We start from the raw sequence: 26,989 nt of genomic DNA, 5'->3' as shown, positions 1-26,989 counted from the left end.
CGATCATGTTAATTGTTTGAAGTGCAAATGCACAGAAAATTATTATCATTTATTTTATGATTGTGATGACTCAATAATATTTTGGAACAAGGTCTTAATTTTTTCTCCAAAAAAAAAGAGGTACTGTTTGATAATGAAAAAAATAATTACAGTGATATAACTGTAAGCCAGCAATCATAATGTGATTATATACATTCGAAATATTTAGTTTTAACAAATGTATTAATCAATTTAGCTTCTTCTTATTTATATGCCACTAAAAGGTCCATGCTGTGTAGTTGTTTTGTAAATCTTTATGTTCCATATATTATTTGTTGTTGTATTCATGAATCAGTTATCTTTGTCACACCATCTGAGGGGCCTTAACCAAGCTGTGCTTCAACCAAGGTCTCCTCGTCTTTCTTTAGTCTACATTGTACTGTTATGATTATACTGTTGTTACATGTGATTTCTGGAAGACAAATAAACTTGAAACTTGGAACTTGATATGCACAAAAACAGAAAATATAATTTTACATACATATATTCGACATTTGTAGGAAATATTATGGAGGGCAAATGTTGAAAAGTATCACACCCCTGGAATTTTTTTTTATTACCTTCGTTGAAAAACGTATAAATGTTGTGATATAAATACAATATATGTGTTTTTCTTTGTTAACATTTCAATTAGGCTAGAATATGTGCTTTTTATGTTAGATTCTAGTATAATTCAATTAGATCTAGGTCTCGTCTAATAAATGAGGGGGAAAAAGATAAGCTATTGTAAGCATGTTGGCAACTTGCATCAATTGTTATCGTTTCTCTCCTTATTTGATCTGTCTAGCGTGACATAAACAAATGTTACTATGATTTTATTGCTTATAAATAAACCCCAAGAACCTTGAACCCGGGTTTGAACCATGCATGAAATTCCTCATTCACGACTCGCCGCGCCCCGTCTCGGCCCAGCTCACACCCCCATACATCCACCAATCAGCGATTACAAAGTACGGGGTCCATGACATAAGCCATCGTATTTCATGCGTTTGTTTCTTGTCATGTTCTGTGCACATAATAGACGAATAGGCTCTCTTTTCCGTCAGAGTCGCAACAAGAAATACAAATTTGACGTAGCAGCCAAGTTAAGTACACGTACACACGTACGCACACACACACCGTATATACATGTACTGTACAAGCTACCGATATACACACGACGCACGTACACGATTAACTTTATCTTACGATCGAGCTAGCTACGAATACGGAATCCAGCTGAAGAAGTGAAGTGCATTGCGTCATCGTAAATAAATCTCAAATTAACTTAATTTGTGTGAGATACCCGATACGTCTAGCTGACTTTGGGATTTCATTGTAATCTCCTGTTCACGAAGGTTCGTATATTTGTCTCATGTGTAATAATCTGTCTTCTACATCTGCCTCCTTCATACCCGAATATTTGTAGATGGATGTGTGTTTTGTGAACTGCTGTGCAGCTGTGAGTTGTCGTGTGTGTGGGCACCTGGCATGCGGTATTTAAACAATATTGAGCAGTTGAGGCATGATTTAGTTTTGAGAGAGATATTTTTAGATCACAAATACTCATGAATTGAATGTTATTTGTGTACTCAGTCTCTGCCATACTGCACGAGAACATGGATAAGGGCCAGACACCAACCTTACATATTTTGCTGTGATTTGTGAGAATGAAAATAATGTCTTATTCTTAATGAAATCTATGTATGGACTTCAATTTAGCAGTTGACTTAGACTATAGACTATTTGTAAGTACTAGAATCTAGACCTCTAGATCTATTTGTAAAATTGATGTCACTTTTTATTAAATAATTCCCCATACCAGACAATTATTTCTGGCTGACTACGCTGACATTGATAACGAACTCTTTCCGTGTTGTATACCGGTAGTAAATATCAAGTTGGCAACATAAAAAACAGGCATTTTCGCATAGGCCATAGCTGCAGAACCAACATCGCAAACTAGTACTAGGGTCTAGTGCAGTGACTGAATGTGAGCGGAGCCGAGAGGCCAGGCTGGAGGTCGGTGTTTTTCATGTAAATCGCACGTCATTGTTACTTTAAGCTCATTAAGAATAAGATATTGTCATCAGAAACACGCGGAAGGTAAGCAAAGCGCCATCACTCCTAATCCTATAACAAATTTCCACATTTTTTGTTAGATTCTTGACTGACTTCAAAGTGCTTAAAAAAAAAAAGTCGATTAGCGAACTCCAAAGATAGTGACGTATGCAAGGCTTGTTGTTGCAGGAATGGGTGATAACTTACACATTTGAGGTTTTGTTTACATCACTCTTCATGCAGGTAAATGGGTGCCAAGTCAGGCCAGGCTTGGCGATACATGTATATTAATATCATATTTAATATTATTACCAAGCCCTAAGAAGGCCAGCCAGACTGGCAATAAGACTCAGACTGCACAGACGTAACCTCCACTTAAGCACTCATCATGCCATATAGCACCATTGTTCATTCAGTCTCTTTGTATTTCTTTCTACAGGTATTGAACTGGTAAGCTAGCTGTTCGTGAAACTTAGTAGAAAAGAAAAGAAAGGCATTTAACCATGGCAACCACACCACAGAATGGAGGGGTTGACAAGCATTGGATCGCCCCTGACCTTCCCTCCCGCTGCACATGGCATCTAGGGATGGAGAAGGGAAAGAGCCCTCACAGTCATGATAAAAGGTTAGTATAACAGAATAAAATAAATATATTACGCAGTTTAAAAGGGAGATACAGTCAAACCTGCTTTAGTGACCACCTGTCTACAAAGACCAGATTTTTTGTTACCCTTGGAAATGGTTTCTCATCGAAACATGTACTTAAAGCCTCGGTCACAAATGCCATTACGAACTGCTACAATTTTCAGAAAATGGAAATTCAGGAAGACAATGGAAAAATGGAGATTCGTACAAAGTTATCGTTCTTACAAAGCTTTGTGACCGTAGCATTAGGAACCTGTATATTTAAAGACCACTTTTCTTGTCTCTCTTTCGGTGGTCTTTATAGACAGGTTTCACTGTAGTAGGAATCACACCGCCTGAGTAGACGGTATGCAGGGGAATAATTTTTAGTTATTGAATATTACACAATTATGAAAGCACCGCACAAAGTATGAAAAAACTTGAAGAGGCCAGTACTCAACTGGAAGAAGAATAACACCAGTAATCAAACCAACGTTTCTTCTTCTTCTTCGCCATTTGTACAGGCCACTGTCGGGTGTATTCTCGTACTGATGTACATTTAGATGCTGTGCAGTGGTGTACATACAGTATAGTGACTCAAATTTGTTACTAAATCTAGTATCTACATGTACATGTATGTACATGTACATGTATGTTATAACATTTTTGTAGTAAGGGTGTCAGGTTCCATGTTATATATTCACATGATATCCTGCCAAGAAATTGAATTGATAGATCGCTGTCAGAGGAAAGATAAATGCAGCCAGCATATCCCACTTGGAATCCTACCATAGTCTATGTTTATTCAATCTGGAAGAACAAATTAAAGAATTCATTAATGCATGTGTACATGATTCAACTTGAATCATTCATATCAGTTTCAAGTGTCCCTTTTCAACATGTTCAAGACATTCAGGTTTTATGACTGACAACAGAAGGTCAAATGATTCCTCTTGTCTTTCGTAACCAATGTGACACACTTTTAAGTCATTAATATATTCATATTTAAAAAACCAACAATACAGAAATCTCTTTAAATGACTTCATCCATTTTCATTAATGGCATGCCAAGACAAGAATTAAGAAAAAAAACCCATCATGAATATCAGTTTCTTAAACAAAACAAACATGTATTCACTGTTTTCTGCATCCATGCACCCACCAACCATGAGATATATTTTGGAGAAATACTGCACGGTCATCCAGGTTCTTATTGACAAACAATGAGATGTGGTTTTAAACTTGCACAGTCATCCTGGATTCCTGGTACTTTTGCGCAAAGCGAAATATACAGTACAAATGTTTTTCTGGTTGGCGTAAAACCATTCATATAGTTAATAGTTGCAGTATATTTATGCGACACTACTTGGAATATATCAAATAAAATCTCTAAATATGCAGGGAACTCATATCTTCCTTGGATAGTCTTAAGGCAAAAATCCTAACTTGATTGTTAATAAGTCATTTAAGAGCTAAACATATGATTAAAAGGGCTTCTATTTATCTACATGTACATGTACACTTCACATGTACTGGTACTTAATCTTATTACAGGATGTTTATAAACAGTGCAATGTCAACAACCTTTGTTTGAGTTCAGCCCCCCAAATCCTGGTAATCGGTTAAGCAATGAATTTGTGTAGGGTTTTGAATTGAAGCTGTCTGAGCAATATGTGTGATACATACATGTATGAATCATAAAATTAATCACCAAACTGTTTCCTGTACTACTAACTAGATAGTTCTCTCAATTTTTACTCACTGCTGTCTTACTTCCTCTTGCACACTCTCTTCTGTTCTGTTTAAATTTTAGTAGAATATTACTAGTCATGATGATGAATTGATGATGATGATGATGTGCCAATATATTTGTTCAGAGTTGTAAATCATTATCATTATTGGTTAATAGAAAAGTACTTGGAAACTGCCACTCTTCATCTTATCAGTGTGTCACAGCATTTATTGCACATGACAGTCTGTAAATTTATTGCTCAATCTCAATAGTATTTGCACTGGCTATCAAAATGCAAATATATGCAGACCGATTGCAGAGAATGAAATGACGACACAAAATGTGTGTTTAAAGAGCCCTGCCCACTCCTGAGTAAACTGATGTCTATTTGCACACGCTGACTGAGATATTATAAGAATTATTTCTTATCTTTGTGTTTGATGGTAAAAGTGGGTTTGTATGAGGTCAGACTTTGACAAAATAGCGATGTAATGCATACAGTGTAAACCAGAGCCATCGAAAATACGGACGTGTTTGTATTGCGCTCCCAATTCAGGACATTTTATACCTTAATTGCCTGAATTCTTCCTGTGATTTGGATATTCTAAGTTTTTGGAAAATAACTATTGGAATCCAGTGGAAAAGAACTTCACTTCATATCGTCAGGAAGACACTCATTTTAAGCTATTCCAGTGGATGATTCTGGCTACGGTTTTTTTCTTCTTCCCACTGTTGTGGTAAACTACATGGGCCTACGGTGTAAGGATCCTACGACACAGTCGCTCCTGATCTGACGTAAGATCACCAACCTTGTCGCAATTTACTCACTGGAATCAAACCTCATGACATATTTTATCATCAGAAACCAGAACAATATCCCAATATAAGTATTTTCAGGAGTTTCCTGTGATTTCATGCTATTTCTCTGTCGTGTTGAATTGTTATAGCGTATGTCTGTGAAGTGTCTGTGACTATGTGATACCATTTGCCTCCACACTACTTGACGGAGGAAATGCCTGTCCGTGATAGGAGAAGCTACCTAAAGTGAGCCATTTTCATATTCTACATCTCCTACTTGGTGTTTTTCTTATCTGTATCGTCATCACTGGACATTTTTTTTATTTTTTTTTATACCTATCTAATATGGCGTCTTCAGCAAAGAACGATGACGTCACCCAAAGAGTCATGAATGAAATGTTTGAACGTTTTCAAAATGAGAACAAAAAGCTAGTTGAATCAATCCATGTTACAATCCATGAGGCTGTGCAGAAAGAATTTCTTTTGTTACATAATCGATTGGATGATCAGGAGGCTCGATTGTTTGATGCTGAGTTCAAGAACAAGTCGCAGGCTGAGGAGATCCAACGTCTCTCAACCATTGTTACGGATCAACGCACCACGATGAACAACCTTCGCTTATCTGTAGCTGAACTTGATCAGTATTCGCGAAGAAATTGTCTCCAAATATTTGGTGTTGAAGAGCAGGTCAATGAATCTACGGATGACGTCATCTGCCAATTAGCGCGGGATTCCCTTGGAGTGACTATTTCCAAGGATGACATAGATCGTTCGCACAGAGTCGGTGACCCGAACAAGCAACCGAAGAGAACGAATGGAAAACCCGAGAGAAGAGCGCGCCCCATTGTTGTCAAGTTTACATCGTATCGGACCCGGCATGCGGTAATCTCTCGCCGTCGGAGATTGAAAGGCACTGATGTTGCTATTCAAGAACAGTTAACAAAAGCCAACTTACAGCTTTTGAAGAGCGTGAAGAAGATCAAGAATGTTCTCACTGCATGGTCTAGTGATGGTCGCGTGATTGCAAAACTCCAAGCATCAAATGGGAAAACAATAAATAGAGCTATCAGGGATGAAAGTGACCTACATACTCTGGAACTCTCCTCGTAAAACCTGAACTTTGTATTTGAATAAAAGGAACTATGGCATATACCCTCTGTCACTATTTGATATTATACTCTCGTTTAAGTTGTATATATTGAATCCTTTGTACATCTGCGATTTTGTTTTGTTCATCATATGTGCACTTTTCTCTTCCAATGCCTCCCAAATATCCTTGCACTTTTTGTAAAAAACCAGTAAGAAATAATCAAAATGCCATGTTATGTATTAGCTGTTACAAATGGGGTCATTTGAAATGTTCCGATGTATCAGATTTCTTTTTCCGATCAAACTCTGACTGGAAATGTGATGTTTGTCTCTGGAAAGAGTTGCCCTTCTCCGAGTGTTCAAGTCCTTCCTTTATAACGAACAATGACACGAGTAGGGAAATAGAACGTATCAATGAATCAATCGTAAGTGATGATTTAGACGTTGTTAAGAATGAAATAACTAAATTACAATTACAAAAGGGACTAAAGTTAGGCCATTTGAATTGCCTATCTTTAAAAAAACATATTGATGAAATAAGATCTTTGGTAAATAGTTGTGGTATGGACATAATGACACTTAGTGAAACCCATCTCTGTTCTGATATTGATGACAGTGAATTATGTATACCAGGGTACACAATCTTACGGCGTGATAGAAACAAATTCGGTGGTGGTGTTGCACATTTTATTAGAAATGGTATCGAATTTTTGAAAAGAAATGACCTGTTGCAAAATACAGATATTGAAATGATTATAACTGAAATTAAACTTTATAAACAGAAACCATTTCTAGTTGTTTGCTGGTACCGACCACCGAATTCGAACATGAAGGTGTTTGAGGAATTTGAGCAAGTTATTCAAAAAATAGATAACTTAAAAATGCCATATCATGTTCTTGGTGATTTTAATTGTGACGTGATGAATAGCCCTATACTAAACCACACAAAAAAACTTCTTGATATAATGGAGTCATACAACTGTACTCAGTTGATTGAAAAACCTACTCGGGTGACACAGAGATCCGCGACAATCGTTGATCTAATTTTCAGTAACTGTAATGAAAAGATAATTGACAGTGGTGTTGTTGAAGTTTCTATTACTGATCATTACATGATTTATTGTGTCCTTGGTAAATCCAGAGCTGGATTCAATAATTATCATAGGTACAAAACTGGAAGATGTCTGAGAAATTTTGATAATGAAGCCTTCAAAAGAGACATTGGTGATATAGATTTTGATGTTGTCTATACTATTAGTGACCCAGTAAAGGCTTGCTCAGTGTTTCTGTCTCTTTTATTAACTGCCATTGATAAACACGCGCCACTCCGGAGAACACGAGTTAAACTTAAATATTCTCCATGGATGACGCTCGATATTTTACAATTGATTCGCACTAGAGATCGCTTAAAGAATAAAGCGAAGAAATCAAAGAAGGATGATGACTGGGCCAAATATAAAAAAGCCAGAAATAATGTAACAGCACAAATTCGACAAGAGAAGCGAAGTTTTGTCTCGAGAAATATTGAATCTGCTTTGGGAGATGTCAAAAAAGTCTGGAAAACTTTACAAAATCTAGTGCCCACAAAGAAGAATGATACTGAAATTCATTGCATTAAAGTTCAAGAAGAAAGTCTACGAGGTCAGGAATTGTCAAATGCCTTTAACAATTATTTCTCAACTATTGGTAAGGCTTTGCATGGTACATTTTCTACTACTCAAACTGAACCTACACGATTTCTGTACCCTCATGCAACTTTGTTCGAATTTAGGGATGTACTAACTAGTGAGGTTGAGAATATATTAAGGACACTCCCAGTGAATAAGGCTACTGGTCCGGATAATATCCCAGCAAAACTCTTAAGGCCGATTGCCACAATTATTGCTCCATTGTTAACACATATTTTGAATCGATCACTGCGCATGGGCGTTGTGCCTAGTCAATGGAAACATGCACGTGTCACGCCAATTTACAAATCAGGTGATAAAACTTGCATGGAAAATTATCGACCTATATCAGTTATTCCTATATTTGCAAAAATTATGGAAAAGGTTGTCTACAATCAGATTCACGATTATCTAACCAATAATGCAATTCTATCTGATTGTCAGTCGGGATTTAGGCCTTTACATTCCACTGTGAGTGCCCTTCTTAACGTTACAGATAAATGGTTGGATGTAATTGATAAGGGAAATATTGTTGGCTTGGTGATGATAGACTTAAAAAAAGCGTTTGATACGGTCGATTACTCTATTTTATTGCAAAAATTAGAAATGTATGGATTTGATCAATTGTCTTTGGAATGGTTTAAAAATTACTTCAATGAAAGATTTCAGTTTACATCTGTGAATGGTTACCTATCTGAAAAGAGACAAATTATTTGTGGTGTCCCGCAGGGCTCCATTCTGGGCCCACTGTTATTCACTCTTTTTGTAAATGATATGCCAAAATGTATTAACTGTTGTGAAGTCGCACTGTACGCTGACGATACATGCATATATACATCAACAAAAGATCCACAGGAAGCTGTACTTAATTTGAATAATGACCTTATAAGTTTATCTAATTGGTTGTCTGAAAATAAGCTGACAGTTAATCTGAAAAAATGTGAGGCCATGTTCATGGGAACAGCTCAACGTCTGAAGAAAATGCAACATGTATTTGATAACTCTGATATCTTTATTGATGGCATAAAAATTCAACAAGTCGAATGTTGTAAATATTTGGGAGTCGTTATTGATAGGAATTTGCAGTGGAAAAATCACGTTGAATATGTTAAGAAAAAAGTTATAAAATATATTTATCTTCTGAGAAGACTCCGACCATACATTAACCAAAATACGGCACTGTTGTTCTACAAAACCATATTGCAAAGCCATTTTGATTACTGCAGTCCGGTTTGGACAAATACCTGTAAAACATATCTTGGAAAATTACAAATTCTACAAAATAGAGCTCTCCGTACAGTGTTAAAAGTGGATTATTTGTTTCCTTCTAATGATTTATACCGATTACTTAAACTAGACCGTCTGAACGAGCGATGGTCAAAACACCTAGCTTGTATCATGTACCGATCAATTCACCAACTCTGCCCAACCTATCTTAGCAAATTTTTTTCTTTCCACCAATCAAAATATAATACAAGATCTGGCCCACGTAAATTAAAACTTTCCCAACCCAAAACTAATTACGGTAAAAGATCACTTGTCTATCGGGGTTCAAAGCTGTGGAATTCACTTAGTAACATCGCTCAATCAATAGTCTCAATTCAAGCATTTAAACACTTCCTTCAGAGTAACCCCATCAGATGATTTGTTTTACTATGTTTTGATTGTTTTATACGCAACAATTTTATATTTGGTTTTCTCTCTCGCCTCTCTATTCCTTGTTTCTTTCTTTCGCCTATCCTGCACATTTCTGTTTTTCTTAATGTATATATAATGATTTGTTTTTGTTTTGTTTGCTTGTTTATCATTGTAATCATATCTCAAATGTATTTTATCAACAATTTGTATTTTTATCTTGTGGATGGACCCCTTTGAAGACCAGCTTTTAGCTGAAAAGGGTGATCCTTCCCATATGTGGAAAATAAATAAATAAAAAATAAAATAAAAATGTACCTTGGTTTATATATCTCATAGATAGACTCATCTTCATTATGCTTAGTTTTCAATAGCCACAGGCATCTCGGACTTTCGTTCTTGTGGGCTTCCACCAGTCAATTAGCCTGTACTGTACTCGTAGAGGTGTCGCAGTCGAGTGGTTTACTTGACCTAAGATGGAAAGGTCGCAAGTTCAATCCCATACACATCACTAATGTCCCTTGGCAAGGCATTAATCTACATTTGCCACTCCGTACCCATGAGAGAAATGGGGACCCGGTATAGGATAAGAAAAGCTTTTGTGTTAATAGTTATTGCCATATCGTACATGTGCCCTCACAGTGACTATATATGGTAGGAAAACTCCCAGGGAGTGGAGATGGTGCAGATTGTGCATGCTATAACTAGTTTTTTTCTGGTATCACAGGCAAGAATCTGCAGTTGTGTCAGTTATCCGCACAGAAAGAGTTTCGTGAATACAGTCCGTTTGTAGTCTAATTTCCCAGCCTCACTTAGATATTCTTTTTCACCATCATTTATTAAAAGCAAAAATGATTCTGAAAATAACAAATACAAGATGATACAAAGAGAGAACAAATCACTTAACAAATTGATGTTTGAAATTTAAAAATATACAATTTGTTTATCCACTCAAAAACTGTGTTGTTTGTGTACATCCATACATATATTAAAACAATGTATGCAGAGAGTTGACATGGCCAAAGATTCTTCCCTTTGGCACTTGCAAACTACATGTAGCATAGTTACATGCATGCCGTATGGTATGCATCTATGCATAGTCAATTACACACGCACTAATGTTTGTGCTATATTGCCATATGTAATTAAAATTTGTCGGTGATAGATATTAATTACTCGCTATCTAAAGAGGGTCACATCTTCTAGGTTACTGAACATGTAACCTTGCATGTCAACGGGAAAAAAAATCAGGATGAGGGCATTTTCATTGAGTACACCATCAAAAATTTAATATGATTACATAATCAGAAGCGGCAATTCTGAAAGGGTTGAATCATTGAATCATCGGCTTGTAAAAGTCATGGGGTTCCTGACTGACCTAAGGTTTATATCATTGCAGCAAGAGCTAAATCCAGGATTTTGTTTCAGAATCTGAGGCAAAGATACCCAATCCCTTTAAGGGGAGGGGTGGGGGGGGGGGGGGGAGTTATGTTTAGGGCCTTTCCATTGAGTACACTATCAAAAATTTAATATGATTACATTATCAGAAGTGACAAATCTGAAAGGGTTGAATCATTGGAAATAATGACTTCATTCAAAGGGAAAATGATAGTAATCTTTGTTTTTTTCTCTCTATGTGTTCTTTTGTTTAGAGTGATTTGATTGCATGATCAGAACTGTCAAATCATGTTTCCTCATCGAAACAGGCTTCTTTAAAGAGAAACCTGATTTGATTTGAATTTATTTAACAATTAAAAATAAACAAAAAATAAATGATGACATAATGACATACAGTGAAATGGTACAGTACAGGAATATATGGACGGATGGCCCTATGAAGGGTCCAAATGATAAAACAAACTTGAAGAAATTATTTTCTAAAGAAAAGAAAAAAATTTCTTTCAACATATTTTCAAATTTCTTTTTCAGTGAGGGTAACAAGGTTCGAGAGAGGGCGCAACCCACCATCTTGAAGATGATCGGAAACACGCCTCTCATCCGCATCAACAACGTCACCAAAGGGACCGGTCTCAAGTGCCAAATATGTAAGCATTAATAATTTATTCCAAGGATTTCTTTACGTTCTTGCATATACGGTAGCGTATATAACATTATCTTATTCTATGAATTCATCACATGTATGGAAATGTTGTACATGTATGGTAAGTATTAAACATTTTCTAGCCTGGATGTTGTATTTTTTAATGAAACGTTGTGTATAACAAAATACATGTTTGAAACTTGGCACATCGTTATATATTAAAACTCAATACCAACATTCATTACATGGCTGTAGAGATACGTTATAGCTTCATGTACAATGTATGGTAAGTATTAAACATTTTCTAGCCTGGATGTTGTATTTTTTAATGAAACGTTGTATATAACAAAATACATGTTTGAAACTTGGCACATCGTTTCATATGAAAACTCATTACCAACATTCATTACATGGCTGTAGAGATACGTTATAGCTTCATGTACAATGTATGGTAAGTATTAAACATTTTCTAGCCTGGATGTTGTATTTTTTGATGAAACATTGTATATAACAAAATACATGTTTGAAACTTGGCACATCGTTATATATGACAACTCAATACCAACATTCATTACATGGCTGTAGAGGAAGGATATACATTAGCTGCATTTATGTATTAAAAAAAAAATTCTAGCCTGGATGTTGTATTTTAATGAAAACGTTGTATAGCAAAACTTATGCTTGAACATCATTTCATTTGAAAACTTAATACCAAAAATCATTACATGGCTGTAGGGAAACTTTTATTATACGGTGTACATGTAGCTGCATGTATGGTAAGTGTTTACATTTTTTCTAGTTTGAATATTGTATTTAAATGAAACGTTTTATCATAGCAGAATGTGGTTTGAATATTGTTTAAAATTCTAACTCAATTAAGAATCAGAATACTGTTCTTCTCGTCTGAATATGGCTGCGTTCATGCTTAAATTTTGAAGGCAGAATGAGCGATCTGAAACGCTCATCGTAAACGCTCATCGTGATCGCAGTTCCACGATGTAGTGTTCATGCTTACTTCTCTGGCTCCCCAGGCAATTCTCCGTGTGTGGCCTTAATTGGTCTTCCAGCTGGATTCGCAAACCTTCACTGTGCATGCTACGTAGACCCACTAGAGGTCAGTGCGTTGACCCCATTTAAACCCGTTTACAAATTGTAAACGCATCTTTTTGTGAGTTTACGATCGGCGATCGTGATCGCCTCTTTTTGTGAGTTTACGATCGGCGATCGTGATCGCCGTTTTTCGGTGATTCTACAAAAGTGAGCTAAGACGCAACCGTGTTTTAAACTAAACGCGTAACAGATGCCTGATTCTGGCCGTCAAAATCAAGCATGAACGCGCCCTATGTTTTGTACAAAAACTGGGTAAATATGCAGCCCTGTCTTATCATGAGTGTGCACTGACAATTGACCAGCTGTCATCAAAGCTGACACTTATGTCAACTGACCTTAGATTAATCATTATGTTATGCTTCTTTGTACGCTGTACAATTATTCTTTATTAACAAGTGTCATATATGACATGTATTTCTTATAGTGTAAACTGGCTATTAGTATCTTATTACTATTAAAGTTTTCTTTAAGTTTTACCAGTAGAAACATTCAAATTTAAAAAAAAGAAAATAACTGTTATTTTGCTAATGATGAATATTTCAGCAACCATACTTTTTTAAACAACATTTGGATCCTTTTACAAGTTTTGAGATTTTCACTGTACAAATCCTTGCAACACCCTTTAAAGCGGGACTGCACTACTTTTAGCTACTTGCATCCTCTTTGAATAGCAAACCATGCCTTAGCGGTGCCTGTTGGTCCCCCATGATCCCCTTTTTCTTATGTTAACTGAGAGCTGATTTGATCGCGCCTTTGAATGTTTTTATAAACAGATCATACAAATGCTGTGAATCATCATCATCATCATCAGCTGATTTGATGATATACCTGTATAACCACCTGCCAGTGACCTTGCAGGGAGGTTAAATCCCTCCTGGCCAAACTAGTACAGACAGGCTTTAAAGGACACTCCATGTACTTACTCTTTACCCCAATCATGGCTTTGTAGCAAATTAACACCCATTATTAACAGAAGGACATGTTTAATGTAGGGAAAAAGAAGAGGGGAGCGGGGAGGGGGGAGGGGGGGGGGGGGGGTCTGCAATTTGACAACCAGGCTTCAGCCAGTGACTCAAGAGGGGGAGGGGGATTATTTAACAGGTGCAGATCTAGATTCTATTCTTCTCTGCATGGCGCATGAGGGGAGAATCCTTGAATTTGGGTTCCTGGTGAGACATTAAGAATTACATGTAAGTGTCTACAAGAGGGAGAATAATGACACCATTTTCAGATGGGGTCAACGATGCAGCTGCATGACTCTTTCACACTAACAAAAACAAAGAATGAAAATTCTCACACAAAATATGTTTTGTACCCCAAGTTGTCTGACTTGTTCTTGTAACAACAAAAGTTCCTCTGGTTTTGTTTACTCAACAGTTATCTGTGAGGGTTGTCACCAAGTTTCTAAGAAGAATCTAGAATCCTTACAATTGAAATTAGAGTTATTAGACCATCCATGACAGAGCTGTTTACCAAGCATGTATAGTTGTGTACCCACATAAAAGCAATATATGCCAAGTCATGCAAACACACAGACATGTAGTGGTAGTTGATAAATACTATGAATGAACACATTGAATTGAATTGAAGTGAATTGAATTTATTTTTCACACACAAAACGTGAAATAAATGTGTACAATGATATATTTACAATCAAATAAAGTGTGTGGGGGGGGGGGATATTATAACAAAAGTATAAATACTTTAAAACATGTATCTATGTACCAGTAGGTCACCCCTTTATTTGGGGATAAGAGTATTGTTTACTCTTTGGGGTTTCCTCAATTCTGCTACTTGGCTTGTCAGGAGATCCCATTCAAAGGAATCCATCTCTCTGTTAAATTAATACATGCTGACAACGTGTTTATTAAAGAGATTACACTGGTTACCAGGTACCTGTGTGTGCTGGAATTAAGTTATCCTTATCTGAACCTTGAAGGCTTGAAGTGTCTGAAAAGACAGGCTCCGATCAAAGGAGTCCATCTCTCTTTAAAGGTAAAGACCGGTATTGGAAACGCCCCAATTTAAAAAAATGAAATGGAAGCTCTCATTAGCAATCATGTGAAAGAATATGTTTTGACTAATACATGATGATAAAAAATTTGCCGGGAAACCGCCTACTAATTCATATATTGGGTAAATTTGTTTCTCTCATGGTCTGTGAGAGATATAGGGTAGTCCCATATACATCTTTTTGTGTATAGTGCTTGTAACTTTACGAAGAATGGGCCAAATTTCTTATCATTTTGATGATTCCAGAACCTTGCAGATGCTAGATGATCCGTTTCTGATCGATTCCACAACGTTTCTTTCGAAATGCAATCTCATGACCATAACTGGTCTTTACCTTTAATACATGACAATTACATGTTTAGATGAAGTGTCGGCTTGCATGGTGATGTAAGCCTACTGTATAACTACATGTTTATTCTAAGAGATTACACTAATAAGTAATACCTGTTTGTGCTGGAATCAAGTCATCCTTGTCTGAACCTTGAAGTGTCTGGAAGGATTGGCTCCTACGTATTTGACTGAACTACCTACCCAATACATACAGAAATTTTGCTGAGTCTCTCCTTATTGTCCCTCAAATAAATACAAAGTTCTACGGGTCATGCTCTTCATGGGTTGCATCAGCAGGGCTTTGGAATAAATTGCTAGAATATATCAAAAATGATGATTCTGTTGACAAGTTTTAAAATGTTTTTTTCTTAGAAATAAGTTCTTTCTCTGTATTAGAGTGCACACACACTGCACAGGGCGGGACAGATATATGCTATATAATATAGGATATTATTGTAATTTTATTACATGTGTGTTGCTTGTAATACTTCAGCCACACAGCCAAATAGACTTCAAATAAAAATCACAGCCGAGGTCTAATTCTCTCTTCTTAATTGTTCTATGCCTCATTTGCCACTCTTACAATCTTTTCACAAAACAGGGACCCCAATTTGATGGAAGGGTTGCTTTTGTGCAAAACATGGGCTTTGCTAAATGACCTGTATCATGACAACCCTTTTGACACAAGTATGGATTAAAGGGATCGTTTAACAATGTTAAATCTGAGATACACGGCCCTAAGTGTTATCAGTGTCTGTGATATGGTGTAATATTGAAGCCCTAAAAAAATTGCGCTTCAAAATGATCAAGAAGTGCCTCAAAAAAGTAAAAATCTTTGAGTGACCGGTTTTACCATACTCGTTTTCCCCAATAGACTGTAGTGTTATGAAAACCGTCAGGCGAACGGTTTTCAAAATTTGTAATTCCAATCATAAATATCTTGATAATCAGACAGGCGATCAGCTTGTAAAAGTCATGGGGCTCCTGACTGACCTAAAGGTTTATAATTATCATTGCATCATGAGCTAAATCCAGAATTTTGTTTCAGAATCTGAGACAAAGTTACCGGATCCCTTTAATCTGGCCCGGAAACACTTAAATCTAAATAATCTGTAGGCTTTTGTTATACATGTACATGTAGTCATGTGCAGTACCTCTATCCCGTGATAAATGTAATAAAGGCAGATTTCTTTTGTGGTACATAGAATGTTACAGAGATATTACAAGGTTAAATACACTCTTAAAGGCATCATTTAACAATGTTAAAGGGATCCGGTAACTTTGTCTTAGATCCTTTAGAAATAATCCTTGATTTAGCTCATGCTGCAATGATAATTATAAACCTTTGGGTCAGTCAGGAACCCCATGACTTTTACAAGCCGATCGCCTGTCTGATTATCAAGATATTAATGATTGGAATTACAAATTTTGAAAACCGTTCGCTGAACGGTTTTCATAACGCTACAGTCTATTGGGGAAAACGAGTATGGTAAAACCGGTCACTCAAAGATTTTTACTTTTTTGAGGCACTTCTTGATCATTTTGAAGCGTGATTTGTTTGGGGCTTCAATATTACACCATATCACAGACACTTGTAACATGAAGGACCGTGTATATCAGATTTAACATTGTTAAACGATCCCTTTAAATCTGAGATACATGGCCCTACTTATTATCAGTGTCTGTGATATGGTGTAATATTGAAGCCCTAAAAAAAATTAGGCTTTAAAATGATCAAACAGTGCCTCAAAAAAGTAAAAATCTTTGAGTGACCGATTTTACTATACTCATGTTCCCCATTAGACTGTAGTGTTATAAAAACCGTTAGGAAAACACAAAATTTGATTTTGATTTCCAATCATAAATATCTTGATAATCAGACAGGCGATCGGCTTGTAAAAGCCATGGGGTTCCTGACTGACTTAAAGGGATCGTTTAACAATGTTAAATCTGAGATACACGGCCCTAAGTGTTATCAGTGTCTGTGATATGTAATATTGAAGCCCTAAAAAAATTGCGCTTCAAAATGATCAAGAAGTGCCTCAAAAAAGTAAAAATCTTTGAGTGACCAGTTTTACCATACTCGTTTTCCCCAATAGACTGTAGTGTTATGAAAACCGTCAGGCGAACGGTTTTCAAAATTTGTAATTCCAATCATAAATATCTTGATAATCAGACAGGCGATCAGCTTGTAAAAGTCATGGGGCTCCTGACTGACCTAAAGGTTTATAATTATCATTGCATCATGAGCTAAATCCAGAATTTTGTTTCAGAATCTGAGACAAAGTTACCGGATCCCTTTAAAGGCTTATAATTATCATTGCAGCATGAGCTAAATCCAGGATTTTTTTTTAGAATCTGAGGCAAATTTACCTGATCCCCTGAATTAAAATATAAGCGACTTGTGAGTAAATTGGTCAGTGCAATTGTTTGCGCACACAGAACCCAAGTCTGACCGGGGTTCCATGTGCATGATAAAATTCTTTACTTATATAACTTGTAAAAAGAAATCAAGTGTGTGTTTGTAAAGCCGGAAACTTCTGTGGTGTAGCGCATAACATCTTTTGCCCCTTTAAGCATGGTTGAAATACAACTAACACAACACAGAAAGTTTGCAACATGTGAAAGTTTGTTGCTCTTAAAATTGTCATCATTTACAATTTTCAATTGTCAAACAATTTTTATTTTGACTAGCATATTTTCATGTATTCACCTCAATATCACGTACACGTTTCATAGATTCCTCTTTTTTCCTTCTTCTTCTTCTTGTTTTGTTCAGTGGCTAAGTGTGAATACTTCAATGCCGGTGGAAGTGTCAAGGATCGCATTGCGTTGAAGATGGTGGAAGACGCAGAGAAAGACGGAACCCTGAAACCCGGATATACACTGATTGAACCAACGTCGGGAAATACAGGTGAGAGAGGGAGAGAGAGAGAGAAGAGGACACAGACAGACATACATGTACAGATGGACACAGAGGAGAGGGAGGGGGTTGGAGATATATACAGAAGGGGAAAGTGTGTGTGTGTGTGTGAGAGAGAGAGAGAGAAGGGGGGGGGGAGAGGGGGAAGGGAGATAGAGAGATATATGTATATATATAGAGAGAGAGAAAAGAGAAGGGATTGAAATGGTTAAGACTGAAGAGAGTAATAGACAGCTTTGGGGAACTTCACGCATTTAACATTATGGAACACAGATGTATTAAAGATGACAGAAAATTAAAGAATGGGTGACTCTCATGCTGACAGACTGAAAATAAGTGAGAGAGAAGAGACTGCATTTTTTCTCCTTTTGTGCTTATATATATTTTTAACTTCTATTTTTGCGATATAGGGATTGGTCTAGCCCTGGTAGCTGCGGTGAAGGGGTACCGTTGCATCATCGTCATGCCGGAAAAGATGTCCAATGAGAAGGTCGACACCCTCCGCGCCCTGGGAGCCGAGATCGTCAGAACCCCGACGTCTGCAAGGTTTGATGCTCCGGAATCTCACATCAGCGTGGCGCAGCGTCTGAATCGCGAGATCCCCAACTCCGTGATTCTAGATCAGTACAGGAATGCAGGCAATCCGTTGGCACATTACGACAATACAGCAACAGAGATTTGGGAACAGTGCAATGGTATGGTTTGTTTTATTTTCATTCATTTTTTTTCTTCCTCCATCAATCGCTGCTTTCCCCTTTTCTCTCAAATTATTTCAGCTTGTTGAGATATGGCACGGTAGCATACTGCAAAAATACTGGCATTGTTTTTTAAGTTTTATTAAATCTTAATTGCGCACAACAAAAGGCTTGCGCATATACACCAAGCTAGGAATTTGGTTAGTGTCTGAAATCAACCAAGTAGCAATTGTCACTGGAGTACTTCTTGTAGAACTCTTTGCTCTATTTGAATCACCATTGATTCGCAATCATCTTTTTTGCTGCTCTCCTGTGTTCTTATACAAACAGGTAAGGTTGTTTTTTAACGTTCTAATGAATCTCAATTGTGCGCAACAATAGGCTTGCGCATATATACAATGAGCTAGGAATTTGTTTAGTGTCGGAAATCAACCAAGTAGCAATTGTCACTGGAGTATGTGATGTAGAACCCTTTCCTCTATTTGAATCACCATTGATTTGCAATTGTCTTATTTGCTGCCCTCTTGTGTTATTATACCTACAGGCAAGGTTGACATGGTTGTTTGTGGAGCTGGAACAGGAGGTACTGTGACTGGAATCGGCAGGAAGCTCAAGGAACTCAACCCTCATATAAAGGTATAAATCTAATAAAGTATTTCTTTATGATACCTCGGTGCCACTCTCTCATTCCCTTCAAGCATTCCCTTTCTCTTCCTCTTTCTTTTTCTTTTTCTCTTCATTCTTTTCCTCTTCATCTTCCTCTTTCTCTTCCTCTTCCTCTTCCTCACTCTCTTCCTCTTCCTCTTCCTCTTTCTCTTCCTCTTTCTCTTTCTTTTTTTCTTTCTCTTTCTCGTTCTCTTTCTCTTTCCTTCTTTCCCTTTCTCTTTCTTTCTCTTTCTTTTTCTCTTCATCTCTTTCTTTCTTTTTCTCTTTCTCTTTCTCTTTCTCTATCTCTTTCACTTCCTCTCTCTCTTTCCCTTTCTCTTTCTCTTTCTTTTTCTCTTTTTCTTTCTATCTCTTTTCCTTTTTTTCTCTTTATCTTTCTCTCTCTCTTACTCTTCCTCTCTCTCCCTCTCCCCCTCCTCCTCTCCTCTCCTCTCCATGTTTTTCATCTATCCACCATACTCCACTATCCCAACATCCCAAGTTCTTTATCATCTGCTTTCTCTCAATCTTGATCTCCCTTGATCTCTCTCTGCCACTTCCATTGAATCTTGTAAGAAGCCAATTTTATTGAATAGAACCTATTTATTTTGACAAAAATAGATCACAACTATATATTGTGTATGCTTTGCTCATCCCTGTCACTTTTATACCATATACTGAAGCGTGCATGTGACAGTTACGCTCCAGTCTCTTTCGTTTGGTATTACTCTATTGCTTGTAAACATATCGTCTGTTGGGACCAGAAGGGCGTTCCCTCATGAACATTGACCAGGGACCCGTTTCACAAAACTTGTCATCAGTGACAAATGACAGTTTTTGTTATAAGCTACTGAAATCCTTGCTTCTGATTGGTTATCAGCAGATTTGTCACTGATTTTTGTCACTTGTCATTGAAAAAAGGATTTGTGAAACGGGTTCCTGGAGTTGATGCCCCTCTGCCTCTGAACAGAGTAAAGAATATTAAAACTGAAATTAATGATTGATGTTTTTACTCATAGGTTGTAGGAGTTGATCCTCTGGGTTCTATCCTAGCCCAACCAGAGAAACTTAACGAGACAGACGTCACAAGCTATGAGGTGGAGGGAACTGGTTACGACTTCATTCCGACCGTACTGGACCGAACAGTCGTGGATATGTGGCTCAAGGTCGGGGACAAAGAATCCTTCGTAATGTCAAGGAGACTCATCAAGGAAGAGGGACTCCTCTGTGGTAAGTTGCCACCCCCATTTTTCAAGAATGGAATAGTCTGCGCATTGTGTTCAAGGTTATTCCATAGTAAAACTGGAGATGGTCATATCTTACAACACAGAGATCAGTGAATCCCCCCCCCCCCCACCCCGAGACCTTTGTTGCAAGCAGTTACCATTCATTTACACATAACAAATGAAAAAGATTGAATGAAGGCTTGTCAATCATGCCAATGTCCTTTGGCAAGACATTGATCTACATTTGCCACACTCAACCCAGGTGATATAAATGGGTACCTGGCACGAATTAATTCTTTGAAATGCTAGAGCCGGGCTAATAATCTCCGAGTTTGGAAGCGCTTAGTGATTCTTATAAGTGCTATATAAAAACTGAGTATTATTATTATTATTCAAATGTCCAAATTTTCTTCGTACAGGTGGTAGTAGCGGTGGCTCAATGACTGGTGCATTGGAGGCTGCCAAGTCCTTAAGAGAAGGCCAGACCTGTGTGGTGCTCCTCGCGGATTCAGTCAGGAATTACATGTAAGTTTCTGGTAAACTTATAAACAAGTATGTGTTAATAATTATACACAGCAGTGAGGGCATTAGTAAGAATTACCCACACAAGGTACCTTTGGAACACACCTGAGGCGATAGCCGAGGATGTTTGGACTGTTTTGAGAGGAATTTTTTATTTGTTTTATAGAAATGATGTTTTATAACATGATTTTACTAATGACCGGTCATAATGACCAGTCATTAGTAAAATAAAACCCTGGTCATGTGTAAACTCTCAATCATTCTTTTGATTAGGATCCACTTCATCATCTTATAAAGTGTAGTAATCACTGAAAAAGTAATTTGTGTGCAGCTAGAATGTAGAAAGTCGGACTAACTGAGAGGGGAACGTAGAGGCATGGAGTGGAATGACGCTGCAAGAGTGTACCAGGTTGGCAAAAAACAGATGTGTGGGAAACTGTTGCTATCAACCTTCGAGCTGGGAGAACTTACCTTGATAGACAGATAGGAGAACTTACCTCGATGGATTGTTGGATTTGTTTTATTGTTGTTTCAAACTTTTTTGTTCTTTCTTTGTTTTAGGACCAAGTTCTTGTCTGACGACTGGATGGTTGAGAAAGAATTCATTGACAAGCATGTGGATAACACACCACAACATTGGTAAGAAACTCTGCTCTGTAGAGGTGTTGTGTTTGAGTGGTTTAAAAATATTATTATTAATGATAATGACAATAATGATGATGATAGTGATGATGGTGGTGGTGATGATGATGATGATGATGATGATGATGATGATGATGATGATGATGGTGTTGGTGATGATGATGATGATGGTGATGATGATGATGATGATGAGGATGATGATGGTGATGATGATGATGGGGATGAGGATGATGATGATGATGAGGATGATGATGATGATGATGATGATGATGATGATGATGATGATGATGAGGATGATGATGGTGATGATGGGGATGATGATGGTGATGATGATGATGGTGATGATGATGATGGTGGTGATGATAAAGATGATGGTGGTGATGATGATGATGGTGATGGTGATGATGATGATGATGATGATGATAAAGATGATGATGATGATGGTGGTGATGGTGATTATGATGATGATGGTGATGATTGTGATGATAATGATGATGAGGATGATGATGAGGATGATGATGATGGTGATGATGATGATGGTGATGATGATGATGATGATGATGATGATGATGATGATAAAGATGATGATGATGATGGTGGTGATGGTGATGATGATGATGATGATGATGATGATGATAAAGATGATGATGATGATGGTGGTGATGGTGATTATGATGATGATGGTGATGATTGTGATGATGATGATAATGATGATGAGGATGAAGATGACGATGATGGTGATGATGACAATAATCATAATGATAATAATAATAGATATTTATATTGGTAATGGTGAGTGGTGAGTGGTAGCAATATTTATGATGAAATCCCATAAAATCACATGAAACTTTGTAATGTTTTAACAATTCTAGGAAATATCTAACTTGTATTTCTCTCTGTGTTTGTGTAGGTGGTGGAATCAGCCCATATCGATGTTGAAGCTGGGCGCCCCCTTGACCGTCCTCCTAACGGTCAGCTGTCAGGACGCTATCGACATTATGAACAAAAATGGATTTGACCAGCTGCCCGTGGTAGAAGAGTCCGGGTAAGACAATGTTTTTCCCCATGGAGGTGTGATGGCTTAGTGGTAGAGCGGGGGTCTCGTAACCGGGAGGTCTGGGGTTCAAAACCAATTTGATGCCCTAGTGCCCTTTGGTGAGGCATTAATCCTCATTACCAAGTCCCTCTGAGAGGACTTAAAGCTATTGATCACCTGGTTGCGTACGTACAAGCATGCACATGCTTTCTTAGCAGTCAGGTGAAACAAACGAACAAACCAACCATACCAATGTAGACAACTTATTCTGTGAAGGTGTCCTAGTACAGTGGTTTATTTTCTTGACTCTCAATCCAAGGGTTTAGGGTCCAAATCCTGACCCAACTCATCCACTTTTGCCACTCTCAACCCAAGCGTAAATGGGTACCTGATATGCCAGAGCGCTACGTATTTGGCCGCCAGCAACGACCAGAGTAATAATGTTAAGCCCCAGGAGCCTCACAGGGTGACAGACTTGTGTGCCCTCTAAGAAGCCACCATTATTATTATTATACATTTTGGAAATAGATTCCTGGATTAGAATTCAAAAGTTAACTTCATTTTGTCATTAAAAAACAAAATTATTATATTTATTACAGTGATGTGAAGGGAGTTGTAACACTTGGTAGTCTCATGTCCCAGCTGTTAGCTGCTAAAATCAAGCCTTCTACACCAGTCGCTGACTGCCTGTACAAACAATTTCGAACAGTGAGTATATTTAAAGACTAATACTGATCTCTTTATTCTGTATTAAGTATTAAAGTAATACTTGAACATGAGGTTTATCTGTGGTGCAAAAATTGACCTAGGGGGTAATTTTCTGGAGGGACGGGGGGGTAATTTTTCCCAGGGGATGATTGTCTAGGGGGTAATTGTCCTGATAAGGTTGACATTAATCTATACTTGCCACTCTCCACCCAGTTGTATCTGACAGTGTGTAAAAGTTAATGTGTTTGGATTCGCATGTGTGCACTTGTAAAATGTCACTCTGCTAGGATACTCCCCAGGGAGCAGAGCATGTGCACCATCATGTGAGGATTAGCAATTGAATCCCAAAACCAAGGTAATAATGGTTACAATGTAAAGTGCCTAAAATGCAGTATTATTAAGCGCTATACAAATGTGACTTCATTAAGTTAATCTTTTTTTTTACCGATTGTTTTCGATAGGTCACTCTGGACACCACGCTCGGCAATCTCTCCCGAGTTTTCGATCAAGATCATTTTGTTCTTATCCTTCAAGATCAGAGACTGTGTAAGTTATCTTCAAGTTTACTAATTCTGATGCATTTTAATAATTTACATCTAACAGTTGATAACAACTAAATTTTTCATACCCCTCGTAAAGTTGATGTCTGCTGCATTTTTCATAACTCAAGAATGAAAGGTGGACTCGTAAAATAACAGCATTTGTTGAGTACTTAGATTTTAAAGAAATATAGATCGGAACAAATCAATTTTTCACATAACAAATTTCAAAACTTGATTAGGGTATGAATAATTTTGTTTTTAACTGTATATATAGTACTCTAATTCATTTACATTTTTCCTTGCTCTTTTGCCTTGTCTGTATCATAAACCTTTGTTTGTGTCTCGTTACAGTTAAATGTTGTCAATATCATTACCATGTACATGTATCTTTTATGTTGCATTTGTTCATTGCAGGGCTCCCTCATAAACCAGAGCCCTGTTTCATAAAACTTGATATCAATAACAAGTTACAAGCTACTGTTATAAGCTACTGAAATCATGGCATCTGATTGGCTGAGAGCAAATTTGTCATCGAAATTTAGCATTTTTTATAGATAAAAAAAGCTTTGTGAAACAGACCCCAGGCCCTTCTTTGCTTGGAATGGGACTACTCTGCTTTTTAAAGAAAACATTACGTTACTAAATAAATATATATTGGCCCTTTTACAAAGATTTGAGATTTTACCATGCAAATCCCTGTAATGTCCTTTAAACTATATTTACTATTCAATATTTGTAATGTCTTTGTAATGCCATTTAAGGTCACACAGGGTTGAAAAGAAGACTCAGTTTATAGTGATAAGTAAACTGAGATTGTATTGAAACTTTAAAAATATCTTTGCAGAGATAATATTCAAAGCTTTATAGATTTTGACATGGAATAATATACAAATAATACACATCAGTGAGGGCATTAGTAAGAATTACCCACACAAGGTACCTTTGGAACATATCGCCGAGGGCGTTTGGACTATTTTAAAGGTACCAAGTGTGGGTAATTTTAGTAATGCCCGAACAAAATGATGTGTATTATTTGTTATATAAGATTACGTTTTATATGTTTTATAAAATGATGTTTTATAACATGATTTTACTAATGACCGGTCATTTGAATTGGATAATAACCGGTTAATATCCAAATAACGCGTTAGGCAAAATAAATGCCTGGTCACGTGTACGCTTTCAACCAATCATTTGATTAGGATCCACGTCATCATCTTATGACGTGAACTGACATACAGAGAAAAATAGTTTTGGTGATTGGTACACTTCAATATTGCCGGAATGGAATCCACTTCTGAGTTTAATATCCTTTATATTTTTTGTTTATTATTCCAATCCAGACTCTGCAAGCCAAACTGTGGCCCAGAAGAAAATGATCTTCGGCATCGCGACAAGAATTGATCTTCTCCATTACATCACTCAGAGCCAACCAAAACCGAATGGCGTAGAAAATGGTTCCTAATCGGTAGATCAAAAACATCTAGACCTTCAGTTTTAGAAGAAGAACAAGAGTGATTTTCTCTAGCAGACATTCTTTCTACAGTCAAAATATAAAAATTCAACCAAAAAAAGTTAAGAAAAAATGTTATGGTGAACAACTTGCTACATTGCATCGACAAACCACTCGTTATAGAGGTAATTGTAGCGAGTACATTATTCTCCTTCTAATAGTTTATAGTCAATGTTCATTCATGTTTAAGACAAGAAATGTTAAATCCTATTTTTCTGTTCTGTGAAGAGATTCTACTTTTTAATGACATGTAAAATAATCAGTCTATGTAAATCAAAAATTACTATTGTTTTTTTTTTCTCGCTCTCTATCTCTTCATATTATGTATACAGGTACATGTATGTCCCATATACAGTTTAAGTGTATATGGGATACATTCAAACCTGTCTTAGTGGTCACTTCTCTATATAGGCCACCTGTTTATAGCAACTAAGTATTTTGTCTCCCTTGAGAAAGAAATTAGAACCTGTCTAGAAAGGCCACCTGTGGCCACTTTTTCTGTTTCCCTCGAGTGGCCTTTATAAACAGGTTTGACTGTTTTTCCATTTTCTTGATTTATTTATTATTGAAATTATCAGAAAAGTGAGTTAATCATAGTTTGAACATTTCCCTTGTAAGTAGCTTGAAACAAACTTACTTTTTAGCCTCATTGATCATGTTTTTTAAGTGTTGCTTGAATCTGTTAAAACTTGTGTACAGTTTTGGTAGCAAAAAGGACATGGGATTTAAGTGCGTTAACTATAGTCTTGCATTCTCCATGTATCAAAAGATGTATATAAGAGATCATTTTATATTCCATCCATAATTGTGGTGAATTTTAGCATAAATATGTGAAAGGAATGCGATCACGGCCGTACACTGCCCTGCGCAAGGAACCTTCCGCTCTGACGGCTCCCGGCACAACAATCTCACTGCTGTGCTTGAAGATAGTGATAGTGCGTGTGTTACAATCCTCTTGTGTATAGTACATATAGTACGTATATTGCTGTATAAGGCGTATACATTATTTTTGCCTCTCATTTGATTAATATTTCACTTAAGGAGGAAAACAAACTTCACAGCGGCCTACCATTTTCTAGTATTATGCTATACAACATTTAACCTCAAAAAAAGCCATCAAAAAGTACATGTATTTGTCTAAATACATTTCATCATTTGTAGAAAGTATGGTCAAAGTGTGTTATGTATATAAGTATATAGCAGAAGCATGGTTAACATGTATACAGAATGAATGAAGAAGATGAATATTTTGGCTCTATTGTCTATTTAGGGAATAATTGTACATGTATTAATATATTGGTACAGGGTATAATAATTTGCTCACTTGAGCATTGAATAATAATAATGTTTAATTGGATTTATGAAGCACTTAAGACATTGAAACAGGTATATTTATTGCTATTGCAAAACAAGGCTTGA

General features: G+C 36.9%; 1 protein-coding gene across 2 annotated transcripts; it reads left to right on the top strand.

Moving 5' to 3' along the window:
• Window positions 1-1,080: 1,080 nt before the first annotated feature.
• On the top strand, window positions 1,081-26,989 carry LOC591266 (cystathionine beta-synthase). Of its 2 annotated transcripts, none has more exons than XM_030978169.1 (13): window positions 1,081-1,376; window positions 2,519-2,704; window positions 11,554-11,669; window positions 17,898-18,032; window positions 18,452-18,736; window positions 19,281-19,372; window positions 20,401-20,611; window positions 21,027-21,132; window positions 21,691-21,768; window positions 22,682-22,816; window positions 23,407-23,515; window positions 23,977-24,061; window positions 25,401-26,989. In XM_030978169.1, the coding sequence occupies exons 2-13, from the start codon at window positions 2,583-2,585 to the stop codon at window positions 25,520-25,522; spliced, it is 1,596 nt and encodes a 531-aa protein (XP_030834029.1). In that variant the 5' UTR covers window positions 1,081-1,376; window positions 2,519-2,582; the 3' UTR covers window positions 25,523-26,989. The 2 variants fall into 2 exon arrangements, with proteins under 2 accessions (XP_030834029.1, XP_030834030.1); XM_030978170.1 differs by lacking the exon at window positions 1,081-1,376 and adding an exon at window positions 1,452-1,480.

This window comes from Strongylocentrotus purpuratus, unplaced genomic scaffold (genome assembly GCF_000002235.5).
Source record: "Strongylocentrotus purpuratus isolate Spur 01 unplaced genomic scaffold, Spur_5.0 spur5_scaffold_1, whole genome shotgun sequence".
In the NCBI taxonomy this organism is placed as follows: domain Eukaryota; kingdom Metazoa; phylum Echinodermata; class Echinoidea; order Camarodonta; family Strongylocentrotidae; genus Strongylocentrotus; species Strongylocentrotus purpuratus.
The sequence above is the reverse complement of the archived record's forward strand: the minus strand, read 5'-3'. Positions and strand labels throughout refer to the sequence as shown.